Genomic DNA, 18896 nt, shown 5'->3' with positions numbered 1-18896 from the left:
GGAACACAGTTTGATAATCACCAACACCATCTTTAAACAAAGGAATTCCGTCAAAGTGTCCTGGCAACACCCAAGATCAAAGCACTGGCACTTGATTGACTATGTTATAGTGAGGAAGAGGAACCAACAAGATGTGCTTCATACCAGAGCTATAACTGGTGCAGATGAGTGCTGGTCAGATCACAGATTGATTGCATCAGTTATGACGCTAAAACTAAAGGCTCGAAGAAAATGTCACAACAAACCACACAGCAAAAAATACAATGTTGAATGTCTAAAGGAAGATGAGCATGCCATGGAACTACAAAGAAACCTGGAAGAAACAATACCCAACAAATCCCCTACAAACATCACAGCACACTGGGAGCAATTAAAGGTAGCAATCAGAAAAGCATGCGTTAACTAAATTGGGTACAAAACCAGGAAACATGAGGACTGGTTTGATCAAAACAACACAGAACTGCAACATCTCATGAATAGAAAAAGGGAAGCTTTCATACAACTTAAGAATGACCCTAACTCCATTTTAAAGAAAAATCAGTATCAAGAAATCAAAAGTGATGTACAACGAACGGTGCGAGGCATGAAAAATAAATGGTGGCAGTCAAAGGCTGAAGAAATACAACTCTTAGATGATAACAACAATTGCAAGGCATTCTTTACAGCGACAAAAGAGATATATGGACCATCTATACAAGGTCAGGTGCTCCTCAAGAGCAAAGACGGGGGTACCATTCTGAAGACCAACAAAAAAATCAATGCACGGTGGCGAGAGCACTTTGAAGAACTGCTGAACCAACAAACTGTCTATAACAGGGATGTCTTCTATGCCATACCCTAACAGACCATCAAAATGGACCTAGGAGACTTACCAACCCTGGAAGAAATGAAGAAATCCATCTCACGAATGAAAGCTGGCAAAGCGGCAGGCCCAGACGGAATTCCAATTGAAATATTTAAGCATGGTGGAAACAAACTACAAGAACATCTATATCAAATTATACTAAAAATTTGGAGCGAGGAAGAAATACCACCAGAGCTAAAGAATGCCAATATTGTGAAGATATACAAGGGAAAGGGTGATAGAGCAGAATGTGGCAGGAATCCTCAACACAAGACTTCAGACCATTGCTGAGGACATACTCCCAGAATCTCAATCCGGCTTTAGACCAAACAGAGGAACAACTGACATGATATTCTCAGTGAGACAACTCCAAAAAATGCATTGAACAAAACAGGCCCCTCTATATGGCGTTTATTGACCTCACAAAAGCATTTGACACTGTCTCCAGGGAACTACTTTGGGAAGTACTGGCAAGATCAGGATGTCCTCCAAAATTCATCAGTATAGTCCGATTGATGCATGACAATATGACAGCTACAGTACTTGGGAATGGCCATGATTCTGCTCCTTTTGAAGTAAAAACTGGAGTAAAACAGGGATGTTTGAAAGCCCTGACACTGTTCTCTGTCTTTATCTCTGTTGTGATCCACATTGCATATTCACAAATACCAGGTGAGCATTTTTAAATTGCATTTCGGCTAGATAGAAAACTGTTCAACCTGAGGAAGCTGCAAGCCAGAACAAAAGTTTCAAGGTCCACAGTGGTAGAATTTCAATATGCCGATGATAATGCAATAGCAGCCCAGAGTGCAGAAGATTTGCAAGTAATACTGGATGCATTTAACTATGCATACACACAACTTGGCCTTAAAATAGATGCAAAGAAAACACAAGTACTCTACCAACCATCGCCTAAGGACATCATCCTGCAACCACCATTAATAAAGATAGAAGAAGTGGCTCTTGAAAATGTAGAAAGCTTCACATACATTGGTAGTAGAATGTCTTCAAATGCTAACATTGATGCAGAAGTCAATCACAGAATCAGGCAAGCTGCTGCAGCCTTTGGAAAGCTTAAGACTTGAGTGTTCCAAAATCATGACATCAGGCTAGATACAAAAATCAAAGTGTTCAGAGCAATTGTTATAACAACTTTGCTATATGGTTCAGAGGCATGGACAGCATATCAAAGACACATCACAGCACTTGAAAGGTTTCAACAGTGATGTCAACGCCAGATGATGAATATTAAGTGGCAAGATATGAGAACAAACATCAGTGTACTTGAACAGGCCATGCTTCCCAGTGTAGAGAGTACAATTGTTAAATACCAACTACGATGGACAGGGCATGTCGTACGGATGAATGACGACAGACTGCCAAAACAGATGTTGTACTGTCAGCTAAATGAAGGGAAAAGAAATGTTGGTGGGCAGAGAAAACGCTGCAAGGATTGCTTAAAGCAGACTTTGAAACAATGTGAAATAGATACTACATACTGGGAAGACCTCGCAAAAGACAGAATAACATGGAGAACTGCAGTCAGTGAAGGAGTGACAAAGTATGAGGAGAAAAGAACATCTATGATACTTGAAAAAAGGAGGAGGAGACTGGAAAGAAGAGTCATGCCAAAATGTATATTACCACCTGGTCTGATCTGTCTCATGTGCGGCAGAAACTTCAAAGCTCGTATTGGCTTGTACAGTCACTACAGAGCACATCATTCTTAGGGACGATGGACCCCTATCTTCTAACAGAAGAGGAGCCAGCAAGCAAGCAATATATATATAATGTTTATGTATATGTATATATATATATGTGTATGTATATATATATATATATATATATATATATATATATATGTATACATATATATGTATATATAAATGTATGTGTATATATATGTATATATGTATACATATATATGTATATATAAATGTATGTGTATATATATATGTGTATATGTATATGTATATATATATATATATATATATATATATATATATATATATATATATATATATATATATGTATACATGTATATATGTATACATATATATGTATATATATATATATATGCATATATAAATGTATGTGTATATATATGTGCATATATATATATATATATATATATATATATATATATATATATATATATATATATATATATATATATATACATATACAGGTAAAAGCCAGTAAATTAGAATATTTTGAAAAACTTGATTTATTTCAGTAATTGCATTCAAAAGGTGTAACTTGTACATTATATTTATTCATTGCACACAGACTGATGCATTCAATTGTTTATTTCATTTAATTTTGATGATTTGAAGTGGCAACAAATGAAAATCCAAAATTCCGTGTGTCACAAAATTAGAATATTACTTAAGGCTAATACAAAAAAGGGATTTTTAGAAATGTTGGCCAACTGAAAAGTATGAAAATGAAAAATATGAGCATGTACAATACTCAATACTTGGTTGGAGCTCCTTTTGCCTCAATTACTGCGTTAATGCGGCGTGGCATGGAGTCAATGAGTTTCTGGCACTGCTCAGGTGTTATGAGAGCCCAGGTTGCTCTGATAGTGGCCTTCAACTCTTCTGCGTTTTTGGGTCTGGCATTCTGCATCTTCCTTTTCACAATACCCCACAGATTTTCTATGGGGCTAAGGTCAGGGGAGTTGGCGGGCCAATTTAGAACAGAAATACAATGGTCCGTAAACCAGGCACGGGTAGATTTTGCGCTGTGTGCAGGCGCCAAGTCCTGTTGGAACTTGAAATCTCCATCTCCATAGAGCAGGTCAGCAGCAGGAAGCATGAAGTGCTCTAAAACTTGCTGGTAGACGGCTGCGTTGACCCTGGATCTCAGGAAACAGAGTGGACCGACACCAGCAGATGACATGGCACCCCAAACCATCACTGATGGTGGAAACTTTACACTAGACTTCAGGCAACGTGGATCCTGTGCCTCTCCTGTCTTCCTCCAGACTCTGGGACCTCGATTTCCAAAGGAAATGCAAAATTTGCATGGTTGGGTGATGGTTTGGGGTGCCATATCATCTGCTGGTGTCGGTCCACTCTGTTTCCTGAGATCCAGGGTCAACGCAGCCGTCTACCAGCAAGTTTTAGAGCACTTCATGCTTCCTGCTGCTGACCTGCTCTATGGAGATGGAGATTTCAAGTTCCAACAGGACTTGGCGCCTGCACACAGCGCAAAATCTACCCGTGCCTGGTTTACGGACCATGGTATTTCTGTTCTAAATTGGCCCGCCAACTCCCCTGACCTTAGCCCCATAGAAAATCTGTGGGGTATTGTGAAAAGGAAGATGCAGAATGCCAGACCCAAAAACGCAGAAGAGTTGAAGGCCACTATCAGAGCAACCTGGGCTCTCATAACACCTGAGCAGTGCCAGAAACTCATCGACTCCATGCCACGCTGCATTAACGCAGTAATTGAGGCAAGTATTGAGTATTGTACATGCTCATATTTTTCATTTTCATACTTTTCAGTTGGCCAACATTTCTAAAAATCCCTTTTTTGTATTAGCCTTAAGTAATATTCTAATTTTGTGACACACGGAATTTTGGATTTTCATTTGTTGCCACTTCAAATCATCAAAATTAAATGAAATAAGCATTTGAATGCATCAGTCTGTGTGCAATGAATAAATATAATGTACAAGTTACACCTTTTGAATGCAATTACTGAAATAAATCAAGTTTTTCAAAATATTCTAATTTACTGGCTTTTACCTGTACCGTATATATATATATATATATGTGTGTATGTATATATGTATATATATATATATATATATATGTATATATATATATATGTATATATATATGTATATATATGTATATATATATATATATATATATATATATATATATATATATATATATATATATATATATATATATATATATATATATATATATATATATATATATATATATATATATATATATATATATATATATATATATATATATATATATATATATATATATCCAGGAATTGATTTAAGTGGACCCCGACACGTTACTCGGGTGTTACCAGTTAGTGGTCAATTGTACGGAATATGTACTGTACTGTGCAATCTACTAATAAAGTCTCAAACCATTGCTCTCGTCCATTGACAATCTCCTAATTATGATTTACCTTTGGGTTATTTTTTTTTAGGGGCCGAAACGGGCTTCCATACAAAAGTTATTGTGGCAAGAAAACACAAGTATTGTTATATATAAATGCAACTCCTACTTTTCTAATACCGCCATTAACATAACACCACAGCAATGTTGCATCAGAATCCCCATCTCCGGGTGACGTAATCAGTCGTCACCGGTCATCGTGACAGTTCCTGCTAGCTAGTAGTAACCTGACTGGGAAAAGTGGTTTCATGTGAATCAGCTTTTCACTTGCTATGGCTCAGCAGACTGTCGTGGAGAAGATGAGTGAACTGAATGTGAATGGAAGTCAGAAGGTAAAACCTTCTTCATTTATGGCGACAATAATTAATTCTAGCCGGTTAGCTTGTGTAGCCTAGCCTTCATACTCACGCTGCTAGCGATGAGGTGCTAACTTTAAAAAAAAAAAACGTTTTCAGGTGTTGAATATCTTTTAACACACATTGTGTGGACAGGAATTAAATCAAAATGGTTAAATAGCCCTCTTTTTTGGAGCTTTCAGTCTAATTCGCCCTAAAATGCTGAATTGAAACGTTAGTTCGAAGAGCTACAAAACTCCATTGTGAAAACACCACGTACAGACAGTACTTCCTTCTTTTTTGTGTGCACTGACACACCTCTAGGAAGTTTTAGGACACGTACAAAAACGTTAATATTGACACTTTTCACATCGGCGATGGACTAATTACGAAATATTACTCAAAAAGCTTTTTAATGCTGTCAACAATTAGCGAGCCCCATTAAAATCATCCGGGTTGTTGGTTGGCCTATCATCCGGGTTGTTTGTTGACCTATCCTCCGGGTTGTTGGTTGACCTATCCTCCAGGTTGTTGGTTGACCCATCGTCCGGGTTGTTTGTTGACCTATCGTCCGGGTTGTTTGTTGACCCATCGTCCGGGTTGTTTGTTGACCCATATCGTCCGGGTTGTTTGTTGACCCATCGTCCGGGTTGTTTGTTGACCCATCCTCCGGATTATTTGTTGAACTATCATCCGGGTTGTTGGTTGACCTATCATTCGGGTTGTTGGTTGACCTATAATCCATGTTGTTGGTTGACCTATCGTCCGGGTTGTTGGTTGACCTATCATCCGGGTTGTTGGTTGACCTATCGTCCGGGTTGTCTGTTGACCTGTCGTCCGGGTTGTTTGTTGACCTGTTGTCCGGGTTGTTTGTTGACCGGTCGTCCGGGTTGCTTGTTGACCTGTCGTCCGGGTTGTTTGTAGACCTGTCGTCCGGGTTGTTTGTTGACCTATCGTCCGGGTTGTTGGTTGACCTATTGGTTGACCTGTCGTCCGGGTTGTTGGTTGACCTATTGGTTGACCTATCGTCCAGGTTTTTGGTTGACCTGTGTATTGTTAGTCACAGACTCAAGTTATGATGAGGCGTAAATGACTTAATACACATGCAAATTGAAATTGATATCACTGAATGATCATACTTGTTGGACAGGAGGGAGCATCAAGTAGAGGAAAGAAGGTCAAAACTGCTGCCGGAGATGCTGGAGGACGAGCTGAGGTGAGTGTGAATTAGAGATGGGCGATACGTTCTAACATGTATATTGCGATATATATTGCAGCCTCTTGCGATAACAATATAGATCACGTCACTATGGCAGGCATCTGTCGTTTCACCCTTGACAATATTCATGACAGATTTGTACTTTGTTTTAAAGATGTGCTGTTTGGATTTACACTGTATGAATAAAAATTTGAAAAATGAATTTTACCTTTGTAACGTCATTATACTATTGGCCAAGTTTTATATTCATAAATGTAAGTTTCTTAATACCCGACCTGTTTTTTTGTGCCTTTACAAAAGAATTAGAACTCTACTTTAAAACGCTCTTTACCTCTAACAACCAAAAAGCTGTGAAAACTATGAGGCTGTGCTCCAAATTTGGATTATTTATGGAACTTGTGTGAGCCGATGGCTTTACATTTTATTACATATGTATATTTTGCATTCTATTTTAGTTACATTATTAAGTTTACAACCCCCTGGCGCTGTTTTGTACTGTTTCTGTACTTGTTTTGATTATTATTATTTCTTGATTGTATGTAAATGTTGCATATTATAAATAAAGGTTTATAAAATTAAAAACAAAACAAAAAAACAATATAGATCACAATATTGTATTTGGCATATTAACGGTCATATAACCATTTCCGGAAAAAAAAAGCTCTTAATTTGGTTGCTGACCTATGTTTGAAGGTTCCAGTTGTATTTTTTTTTTCTCAGAACTGTTATTGATCTACTTGCTAATTTACTGTTAATATCTGATTACGTTCTGGTGTAACATGTTTCTCTCTACTCTTCTGTTAAATTGTAATCAGCACTTATTCTTCTGATGTTTGGGTACCGGTACTTAATATTAGTTTTGAGCGATAATACAAATTTGGGTATCGATCCAATAATACCAAGTGGTTACAGAGGCAGTATCGGTCACACAAATGCTGATACTGATACTTCAAATCTTCAAGATCATTGATTGATCATATTTTTTATCCCAATTATTATCAGAAAAAAACAAAGGAAGGTGGTTTAAATCTATTAAATATTTTAATTGTTTCCTTATTCACTTGTACTTACAGTATTTTCTGCAAAAATAAAGTCAATAGTGCAAGATAACAAACATAAACAACTATTATTGGCTGTTTTTTAAATTAGTTTTTTTTCCATAAAATCCTCCTTTGTTCAGAGACTTATTCCCAAAGTTTGTAAACAATAAAAAAATGTTTTTTTCAGAATAAAAATAACGATCTAATCAATGTATTGTCGACCATATACTGTCACTAGTTGTTTCTGACGATGTCTGTATCAATCTACCCACCTGTTTACATTCAACAGCTGTAGCTTAGCATGACTCACGGTGCAAAGTGTTATATGTTTAGGTATTCCTCCTCCTCCAGTGCTAACAATACTTGTAAAATACATAGTTTATTTGACGTTAGCTGCTAGCAAGGACGCTACATTATGTTTAGGACACGGTTGTTTGCTTGTAGCTGTCAAATTTGCCAGACACAGCTGGAATGTGTTATTTACATGCATTATCACAATTTGACGTTGACCTGTAATCAGTTCTGGTGTAACTTTGTAAAAAATGTTTAAAATTAAAAAAATACAACTACGACTTAGGGCTGGACAAGTAATCGAATTTGGATTTCGATTATGGCTTCTCATGATTATGAAAATATAACATTTGAAAACAACAAATACTGTGCTGCGCAACCTGCATGCAAATTTCAGTGAAACAGATGAGAAGCAAATAGTGGAAACAAATATGTCTACTGGAAGTTTGGGATGTCACCATGGTTGCTACTTTTTTTGACACAGCGCTAATATGCCAAATCAATAGTCACTAAACTCATCAAAAACGTAAGGCATATGATTCCCGCATTGACGTAATGTCAGACGGAGTCACAGAATTGGCCAATATGACGAAATCCGCTGTTAAACACAGAATATCACAGAAATTGACATGAATGTAAGTGAAATGTTATTGTGAGGAGAAGGATCATTTGTTGGGAAAAATAATGTGTCTGGTACCTCTCATTCATCCTCGAAACAAACAGCCGCCCCGTCCTTAACTATGTCGAGGTGGTCACTGGAAACAGCGACTCAACTACAAAGCTAAAGCTACCAAGAACAATCCATACACCCACAACACATCTCATCTGCTTGTGTTGTTGTGAACGACATCATCGACGTAAGATCAACTTACAAACACGACAGCAGTCGCAACTTGAGAGGCACTCTTCTTTTTTTTTTTTTTTTAAACAGCCGCAAGTTGCCTCCACATGTCAAGCTGACAGCAGCACCCTTCCCCCCTTCACAATAATAGTACGGTGCGCTACATCCGGTCTGACTGCGCTTACAAATTAAAGGTTTCAAAAAAGTACCTTACACAAGCATAATGAACTTACAGCACTTATTAATACATTTACACAATTATTATGCTTTGACCCAAAATACTGCTAAAAATTGTCCAAAGATGTATTGCACCAATAAATGTCAGACAGTTTGCATTTAATCAACACACATTTTATTTAAAAAAAATTGACACAAAAAGCACACATTCTTTGCTGGTAAAGTAAGTGTAAAAGGTAACAAATGGAATTAAAGCCAATTAAAACGTAAAAACTGAATTGTATTGTTTTTTTTATATTGCTATTTTTTAAATTTATTGTTATTACTATTATTTAAAAAAAATAAAAAGTACCAATGATTGTCACACACACACTAGGTGTGGTGAAATTTGTCCTCTGCATTTGACCCATCCCCTGGGAGGTGAGGGGAGCAGTGGGCAGCAGCGGTGGCGGCGCCCGGGAATCATTTTTGGTGATTTAACCCCCAATTCCAACCCTTGATGCTGAGTTCCAAACGGGGAGGTAATGGGTCCCTTTTTTATAGTCTTTGGTATGACTCGGCCGGGGTTTGAACTCACAACCTACCGATCTCCGGGCGGACACTCTAACCACTAGGCCACTGAGTTTATTGTACTTGTTGTGGTTTATTCGTTACTAATTTATATATTTAAAGTTAAGTTTTTGGTGGTACAATAACTACCGGTACTCATATTTTCAAATTAATGAATATTTGTGTAATTAATCGGGATTACAATATCAATCAAAATAATTGTGTATATTATTTTTGTTATAATCGTCCAGCTCTACTACGACTAGATGGTTTAGGGCAGGCTTGGCCAAAATGTTTCCACTGAGTGCCACAGACTGACAAATCAGATGATATGGGGGGCCAATTTGGTAGTTGTCACCTTCAAAACAAGTGCAATATATAAACATTTTTTTCAAAGAATTAGAAAATGCAACGTTTGTAGACATTTTGTGTGAATTCTGAAGAGCTAAAGCCGAACTGAAATGCTAAAAGTTAGTACGCTGGCCAGATAGTGTGAAGTAACAAAAAATATGAGCAAAATGAGCTGAAAATCTAGCATGCTAACAATAGCTTGCTTACAGTTAGCATTAGTGAACTATTAAAATATATGACACTGACATGTACTGTATACCTGCTAAATTAGCAAGCATGCTCATGCTAAAATACTAACGTAACATGCGTCAAATGCTACCATGTTAACGTTAACATACTTCATGTGCCAAAATATGGTGTATACATATACATTTAGCTAAAAGAGCTAGCCTACTAACAAGTAACAAAATATTTGACACTGAGACGTTGACCTGCAAAAATTGCAACACTTTGGACACAAACTTCCCCTGTTCTCACTGTAAACAAACACGGCGCCAATTTTAGGCACTTCTTCACCATTTCACAGAAATACATTTTGCGTGCAATTTTCGCCTATAGTTCTGCAAACAGGGAAAAAACATTGGGTGTCAACACATCAAAATTCATCAGCCACCTGAACGCCAGCATCGCTAAGACGGTGTTTAGAAAGCCCAAAGACGATGCTTGCACTGCTAAAGAAGCCGCTCCAAAACGAGTCAAAAAGTTACATTAAAAAGAGAACCGATTAATAATTTATCAGCCTTGAGAAGTGGAAAGTTCTTTGTATAATACAAATATTGTATTCAAGTATTGGCTTGAAAAAAAAAAAAAATTACATATGTTGTGCGTCCTATAAAAAAAAAAAATCAACATGTTCTTGTTTTTCTTGACGCGCAGCTTTCGCCGGCACCAAAGTACATAGACGAGCGTCTCACGCTGTACTCCAAGCTGAAAGCTGAGCATGATGCCCTCCTGGCACAAAGAGCTTCCACGGAGAGTCGAGCCATCAAAGTCACCTTACCCGATGGCAAAGTGGTGGATGCGGACTCTTGGAAGACCACACCCTACCAAGTGGCGTGTGGAATCAGGTCAGTCACTATTGCTACGTATGTGGGGTCGCTGTAAACACAGTCGTAAACAAACCAAACGAAAACTCAGCATCATTACTTATGTTTATGCACAGCTGTTGTATTGGACTTAACGGTCCTAAATGATTCATTGTGTAACCATTTTGTGTATCCACAATGTGTTGCCTAAAATCTGCCCCTGAATTTGGAATTTAGATGTAACAAACCAAGCTTGGAACATTGCCTTTTGTGTGTCTATAGCTTTAATGCCAATGAGTGGCACACAATGACAATATCTTTTGATATACAGTACATGCCAAAAGTTTAGACACACCTTATCTTTTATTTTCATGACTATTTACATTGTAGATTGTCACTGAAGGCATCAAAACTATGACACCTGTGAAGTGAAAACCCTTTCAGGTGACTACGTCTTGAAGCTCATCGAGAGAATGCCAAGAGTGCAAAACAGTAATCAGAGCAAAGGGTGGCTATTTTGAAGAAACTAGAATATAAAACGTGTTTTCAGTTATTTCACTAACTCCACATGTGTTCATTCATAGTTTTGATGCCTTCAGTGACAATCTACAATGTAAATAGTCATGAAAATAAAGAAAACACATTGAATGAGAAGGTGTGTCCAAACTTTTGGCCTGTAGTGTATATTAAAGGACATTGTCATACTGTACATAATTGTCATGATGCATAAATGTTATTTAGGCTGTAATAATTTTAAAATATTTAGCCTTTTTTTTCTCATGTAGTTTTGCTAAATTTTTCAATTGTTGCTGCTTATTTTGTCACTACAGTGTAACACAAGCTTCCCTTTGTACACCCCTGCTTTATTGACGTACATTATTCTGCCCTCCCTAAATGTTGGAATGTAGTTTGCTCTATAAAAATAAACAGTCTTTTAAATTACAGATAAAAAAAACCCAAAACAGTTTGAGGTTGTTTATAGATATTCTTCACAATGAAATTAGAGTAAAACTAAGTACACAAAGGAAAGTACATTTATATAGATATGAAGTGCACAAACATGGAGGAAGCATGTTAAATCAATATTGCAGTTTGGAATAAACTGGAAAACAAAGCAATACAATTATACAGGATGAAGGTTGGCTCTAATGCCGCTAGCTTAATGTTAACATACAATGGACCAGCTCATTGACAGGCTAACGGAAATCAGCAGCGCAAACTTGTACAAACGTTTATCCAAGGAGGTTTGAACAGCACAAAATTGACATAAAACAGCAACTGTAATTTTACTGACAGGCCATATTCACCAAACTCTGTAGAAACTAATATTGAGCGCTAACTTTGTAATCCTCGAGTCTCCTGCTCCTGCAGCACATTGATTAACTACGGAAGCTTGCTGCTCAAAATGCTCTTATTTTCAAAACAAACATGTTTCGTGGAACGTAATTGCAGGAAATGATAGCACATACTGTATATGACCTGAAGTTTTACCTACTGTATTGCAAAATCTTAAAAAATAAAATAAAATAAATATATATATATTGTTTTTACTTGTGGCAGCCTTAAATGTACCTGTGGCAAGTAAGGGAATATATGGGAAACACTGCATGAACTTTGTGTCCCACTCTGATGTCCAGTCAAGGCCTCGCTGACAACACAGTGGTTGCCAAGGTAAACAACAACGTGTGGGATCTGGACAGACCTTTAGAGGACGACTGCAGCCTGGAATTGCTCAAGTTTGATGATGAAGAAGCTCAAGCGGTGAGTCCGCAGAATCAAATCATTTGATTTCAACCTTTAAGACTTCTCGAACAGTAGTTGTTTTTGTGACCCCTGAAGGTGTACTGGCACTCAAGTGCCCACATCATGGGCGAAGCCATGGAGAGAGTGTACGGAGGTTGTCTCTGCTACGGTCCGCCTATCGAGAGTGGCTTCTACTACGACATGTTCCTTGACGACAATGAGTAAGAAAGACTGGTTTTGTGACATTTGTGGATTGGCACGCAAAGAGGAACAGCTTTCCACTTGACCTTTCCTATATGCATGTTCCCATGCTGCAGGAGAGGGCTGTCTAATTAATTCTACTGCCTCCTTAATGAAGTCATGTTATGCTAATGGCCTTCCTTTTACCAAGGAGATTTTGACATTGCAGAACCTCTCAAGCCAATAACTTTTAACTATTATAGGCCAAGTTTCTCAAAGGTCCCTTTATAATGACAAAGGTGCTGACACTTTAGATCAGGGGTGTCCAAACTTCTTCCGCTGAGGGCCACACACTGAAAAATTAAAGCATGCTAGGCCATTTGAATATTTTTACATTTAGAAATCAATACAATATAAATCCTTTTTTTTTTATCTTTAGGGCTCCCCTCAAGTTTGGTCCCAGGTAGCCAGGAGAGTCATAAAAAAAAAGTCATTATTATTTATTTTTTTTAGATATTCAAGGCTTGAATGTCCAGATCAACTGTTTTATGGCCGTTTTGCCAAAGAAACCCCTGTTTTATTGCAAAAACACAAAACATGCAATAGTTTTCCCCAAAAAATATTTGATATGCAGTAATTGGAGCAATGGCAGTTTAAAAACTATTAAAATAAATTAAAACTAAAATTATTTTGGATCTAAAAGGGTCCCACTCGTAAAAGTGTTAAAGAATAAGTCATATGTATACATATGTATATGTATGTATATGTGTATATATGTGTGTGTGTGTGTGTGTGTGTGTGTATATATATATATATATATATATATATATATATTATATATATATATATATGTATATATGTGTATACCGTATTTTTACTATAAGTACTATAAGTCGCTCCGGAGTATACGTCGCACCGGCCGAAAATGCACAATAAAGAAGGAAAAAAACATAGATATGTCGCAGTGGAGAATAAGTCGCATTTTTGGGGGAAATTTATTTGATAAAATCCAACACCAAGAATAGACATTTGAAAGGCAATTTAAAATGAATAAAGAATAGTGAACAACAGGCTGAATAAGTGTACGCCATATGACGCCCAAATAACCAACTGAGAACGTGCCTGGTATGTTAACGCAACACATCCATCATGGCAAGAGTCCTTCAAATAACTATAACATATAGAACATGCTATACGTTTACCAAACAATCTGTCACTCCCGATCGCTAAATCTGATGAAATCTTCCTCCCCGGTGTCGCCTCTGTTATGCGCCGTTTCCTTTCTTTCTGCTGCTCGATCACCGTTTTCTGCTGCATATTTCACTACGTCCAGCTTGTAATCTGCAGTATATGATTTCCTTTTCGGTGCCATTTTAGTTCAGCCCTTCTCAGTTTTTATAAGTTACCGCCAATGTTGAAATAATCCATTTTAATAGCTACGGATGTAGCAGCAGTTAGCATCCCATGACCCACAATGCACTTCTGCCATGACGCACAATGCACTTCTGCCATGACCCGCCCCCGCCAAATTCTTATTGGTTGACGTGTGTGACGATTGCTGACGTGTGTGTGACGACTGCGGACATTTGCTTCGTCCCTTACGCGAATGAGATAAATAATATTATTTGATATTTTATGGTAATGTGTTAATAATTTCACACATACGTCGCTCCGGAGTATATGTCGCACCCCCGGCCAAACTATGAAAAAAACTGCGACTTATAATCCGAAAAATATGGTTTATATATGTATGTATGTATGTATGTATGTATGTATGTATGTATGTATATATCCATCCATCCATCCATCTTCTTCCGCTTATCCGAGGTCGGGTCGCGGTGGCAGCAGCCTAAGCAGGGAAGCCCAGACTTCCCTCTCCCCAGCCACTTCGTCCAGCTCTTCCTGTGGGACCCCGAGGCGTTCCCAGGCCAGCCGGGAGACATAGTCTTCCCAACGTGTCCTGGGTCTTCCCCGCGGCCTCCTACCGGTCGGACGTGCCCTAAACACCTCCCTAGGGAGGCGTTCGGGTGGCATCCTGACCAGATGCCCGAACCACCTCATCTGGCTCCTCTCGATGTGGAGGAGCAGCGGCTTTACTTTGAGCTCCCCCCGGATGGCAGAGCTTCTCACCCTATCTCTAAGGGAGAGCCCCGCCACCCGGCGGAGGAAACTCATTTTGGCCGCTTGTACCCGTGATCTTGTCCTTTCGGTCATAACCCAAAGCTCATGACCATAGGTGAGGATGGGAACGTAGATCGACCGGTAAATTGAGAGCTTTGCCTTCCGGCTCAGCTCCTTCTTCACCACAACGGATCGATACAGCGTCCGCATTACTGAAGACGCCGCACCGATCCGCCTGTCGATCTCACGATCCACTCTTCCCTCACTCGTGAACAAGACTCCGAGGTACTTGAACTCCTCCACTTGGGGCAAGATCTCCTCCCCAACCCGGAGATGGCACTCCACCCTTTTCCGGGCGAGAACCATGGACTCGGACTTGGAGGTGCTGATTCTCATCCCAGTTGCTTCACACTCTGCTGCGAACCGATCCAGTGAGAGCTGAAGATCCTGGCCAGATGAAGCCATCAGGACCACATCATCTGCAAAAAGCAGAGACCTAATCCTGCAGCCACCAAACCAGATCCCCTCAACGCCTTGACTGCGCCTAGAAATTCTGTCCATAAAAGTTATGAACAGAATCGGTGACAAAGGGCAGCCTTGGCGGAGTCCAACCCTCACTGGAAACGTGTCCGACTTACTGCCGGCAATGCGGACCAAGCTCTGGCACTGAGCATACATGGAGCGGACTGCCACAATCAGACAGTCCGATACCCCATACTCTCTGAGCACTCCCCACAGGACTTCCCGAGGGACACGGTCGAATGCCTTCTCCAAGTCCACAAAACACATGTAGACTGGTTGGGCAAACTCCCATGCACCCTCAAGGACCCTGCCGAGAGTATAGAGCTGGTCCACAGTTCCACGACCAGGACGAAAACCACACTGTTCCTCCTGAATCCGAGGTTCGACTATCCGGCGTAGCCTCCTCTCCAGTACACCTGAATAGACCTTACCGGGAAGGCTGAGGAGTGTGATCCCACGATAGTTAGAGCACACCCTCCGGTTCCCCTTCTTAAAGAGAGGAACCACCACCCCGGTCTGCCAATCCAGAGGTACCGCCCCCGATGTCCACGCGATGCTGCAGAGTCTTGTCAACCAAGACAGCCCCACAGCATCCAGAGCCTTAAGGAACTCTGGGCGGCTCTCATCTACCCCTGGGGCCTTGCCACCGAGGAGCTTTTTAACTACCTCAGTAACCTCAGCCCCAGAAATAGGAGAGCCCACCACAGACTCCCCAGGCACTGCTTCCTCATAAGAAGACGTGTTGGTGGGATTGAGGAGGTCTTTGAAGTATTCCCTCCACCGATCCACAACATCTGCAGTCGAGGTCAGCAGAACACCATCCCCGCCATACACGGTGTTGATAGTGCACTGCTTCCCCTTCCTGAGGCGGCGGATGGTGGTCCAGAATTGCTTCGAAGCCGTCCGGAAGTCGTTTTCCATGGCTTCCCCGAACTCCTCCCATGTCCGAGTTTTTGCCTCTGCGACCGCTGAAGCCGCACACCGCTTGGCCTGTCGGTACCTGTCCGCTGCCTCAGGGGTCCTATGAGCCAAAAGAACCCGATAGGACTCCTTCTTCAGCTTGACGGCATCCCTCACCGCCGGTGTCCACCAACGGGTTCTAGGATTACCGCCACGACAAGCACCAACTACCTTGCGGCCACAGCTCCAATCAGCCGCCTCGACAATAGAGGCGCGGAACATGGTCCATTCGGACTCAATGTCCAGCACCTCCCTGGTGACATGTTCAAAGTTCTTCCGGAGGTGGGAATTGAAACTCTCTCTGACAGGAGACTCTGCCAGACGTTCCCAGCAAACCCTCACAATGCGTTTGGGCCTGCCAGGTCTGTCCGGCATCCTCCCCCACCATCGCAGCCAACTCACCACCAGGTGGTGATCGGTAGAAAGCTCCGCCCCTCTCTTCACCCGAGTGTCCAAAACATGAGGCCGCAAATCCGATGACACAACTACAAAGTCGATCATGGAACTGCGGCCTAGGGTGTCCTGGTGCCAAGTGCACATATGGACACCCTTATGTTTGAACATGGTGTTCGTTATGGACAATCTGTGACGGGCACAAAAGTCCAATAACAAAACACCGCTCGGGTTCAGATCCGGGCAGCCATTCTTCCCAATCGCGCCTCTCCAGGTTTCACTGTTGTTGCCAACATGAGCATTGAAGTATGTATATATATATGTGTATATATATATATATGTGTGTATACATGTATGTGTATATATGTCATTATATATATATATAATATATATGTATATAAATATATATACATATATATATACATATATATGTGTATATATATATGTGTATATGAATATATATGTGTATATATATATATATATATATACATATATATATATATATATATGTATGTATATATATATATATATATCTATCTGTATATATGTATATATATCTATATGTATATATATATATATATATATATATGTGTGTGTATATATATATATATATATATATATATATACACACACATATATATATATATATATATGTGTGTGTATATATATATGTGTATATATATATATATATATATGTATGTATGACTTTTTTTAAAAACACTTTTACAAGTGGGACCCTTTTCGATCCAAAATAAATTAAATTTTAATTTATTTTAATTGTTTTTCAACTGCCATTGCTCAAATTACTGCATATCAAATATTTTTGGTGGAAATTTATTGCATGTTTTGTGTTTTTGCCATAAAAATAGGGTTTTCTTTGGCAAAAAGGCCATAAAACATTGTTTTTGGTGTTGTTTTTTTTACTTTACATTGACAATTGATCTGGACATTTGAGCTTTGAATATCTAAAAACAATTTAAAAAAAATATATATATACCCTATTTTTCGGACTATAAATCGTTGTTTTTTTCATAGTTTGGCCGTGGGTGCGACGTATACTCCGGAGCGACTTATGTGTGAAATTATTAACAAAATATCAAATAATATTATTTATCTCATTCGCGTTAGCGACGAAGCAAATGGCAGCCATCGTCACACACACGTCAGCAATCGTCACACACACGTCAGCAATCGTCACTCACACGTCAGCAATCGTCACTCACACGTCAACCAATATGAATTCGGCGGGGGAGGGTCATGGCAGAAGTGCATTGTGGGTCATAAGATGCTAACTGCTATATGCTATACGCTACTGCCGTAGCTATTAAAATGGATCACATCAACATTGGCGGTAACTTATAAAAACTGAGAAGGACTGAACAAAAATGGCACCGAAAAGGAAATCATATACTGCAGATTACAAGCTGGACGTAGTGAAATATGCAGGAGAGAACGGCAATCGAGCAGCAGAAAGAAAGGACGCAACCGGGGCGCATACCAGAGGCGACACCGGGGAGGAAGATTTAATCGGATTTAGCGATCGGGAGTGACAGATTGTTTGGTAAACGTATAGCATGTTCTATATGTTATAGTTATTTGAATGACTCTTACCATAATATGTTACGTTAACATACCAGGCACGTTCTCAGTTGGTTATTTGTGCGTCATATAACGTACACTTATTCAGCCTGTTGTTCACTATTCTTTATTTATTTTAAATTGCCTTTCAAATGTCTATTCTTGGTGTTGGATTTTATCAAATACCTGTACATTTCCCCCAAAAATGTGACTTATACTCCAGTGCGACATATATATGTTTTTTTCCTTCTTTATTGTGCATTTTTGGCCGGTGCGACGTATACTCCGGAGCGACTTATAGTCCGAAAAATACGGTATATATATATATATATATTTTTTTTTTGCTTTGAACACAAGTCTCTAGCTGAACTTCAGATCTATCTGTTGATTGTAAGTTGTTATTATTATTACATTTGTTTGTTTTATGCCAATGTTGTCAAAGAAATGTTTTAATTTGGCAAACACAAAATATGCAATATTTTCCCCAAAAAATATTCAAAGTGGGATATTTGAGGTGAATTAATTAGCCTTCAGTAGGTCTTTTATTCCACTTTTTTTAAACTAGTATTT

The 18896-nt window shown here is 39.2% G+C and overlaps 1 protein-coding gene across 1 annotated transcript in view; it reads left to right on the top strand.

Annotated features, from left to right (window-relative positions):
* The first annotated feature begins 5157 nt into the window (after positions 1-5157).
* Positions 5158-18896, top strand: part of tars1 (threonyl-tRNA synthetase 1) — a 45769-nt gene continuing 32030 nt past the window's right edge. The window contains exons 1-5 of the mRNA XM_061981819.1: positions 5158-5333; positions 6487-6552; positions 10681-10871; positions 12467-12590; positions 12669-12793. Of these exons, the coding sequence (XP_061837803.1) occupies positions 5274-5333; positions 6487-6552; positions 10681-10871; positions 12467-12590; positions 12669-12793 (566 nt within the window). The 5' untranslated portion in view covers positions 5158-5273. The remainder of the gene's footprint in view (positions 5334-6486; positions 6553-10680; positions 10872-12466; positions 12591-12668; positions 12794-18896) is intronic.

This window comes from Nerophis lumbriciformis, linkage group LG24 (assembly GCF_033978685.3).
Source record: "Nerophis lumbriciformis linkage group LG24, RoL_Nlum_v2.1, whole genome shotgun sequence".
Lineage (NCBI taxonomy): Eukaryota > Metazoa > Chordata > Actinopteri > Syngnathiformes > Syngnathidae > Nerophis > Nerophis lumbriciformis.
The sequence above is the reverse complement of the archived record's forward strand: the minus strand, read 5'-3'. Positions and strand labels throughout refer to the sequence as shown.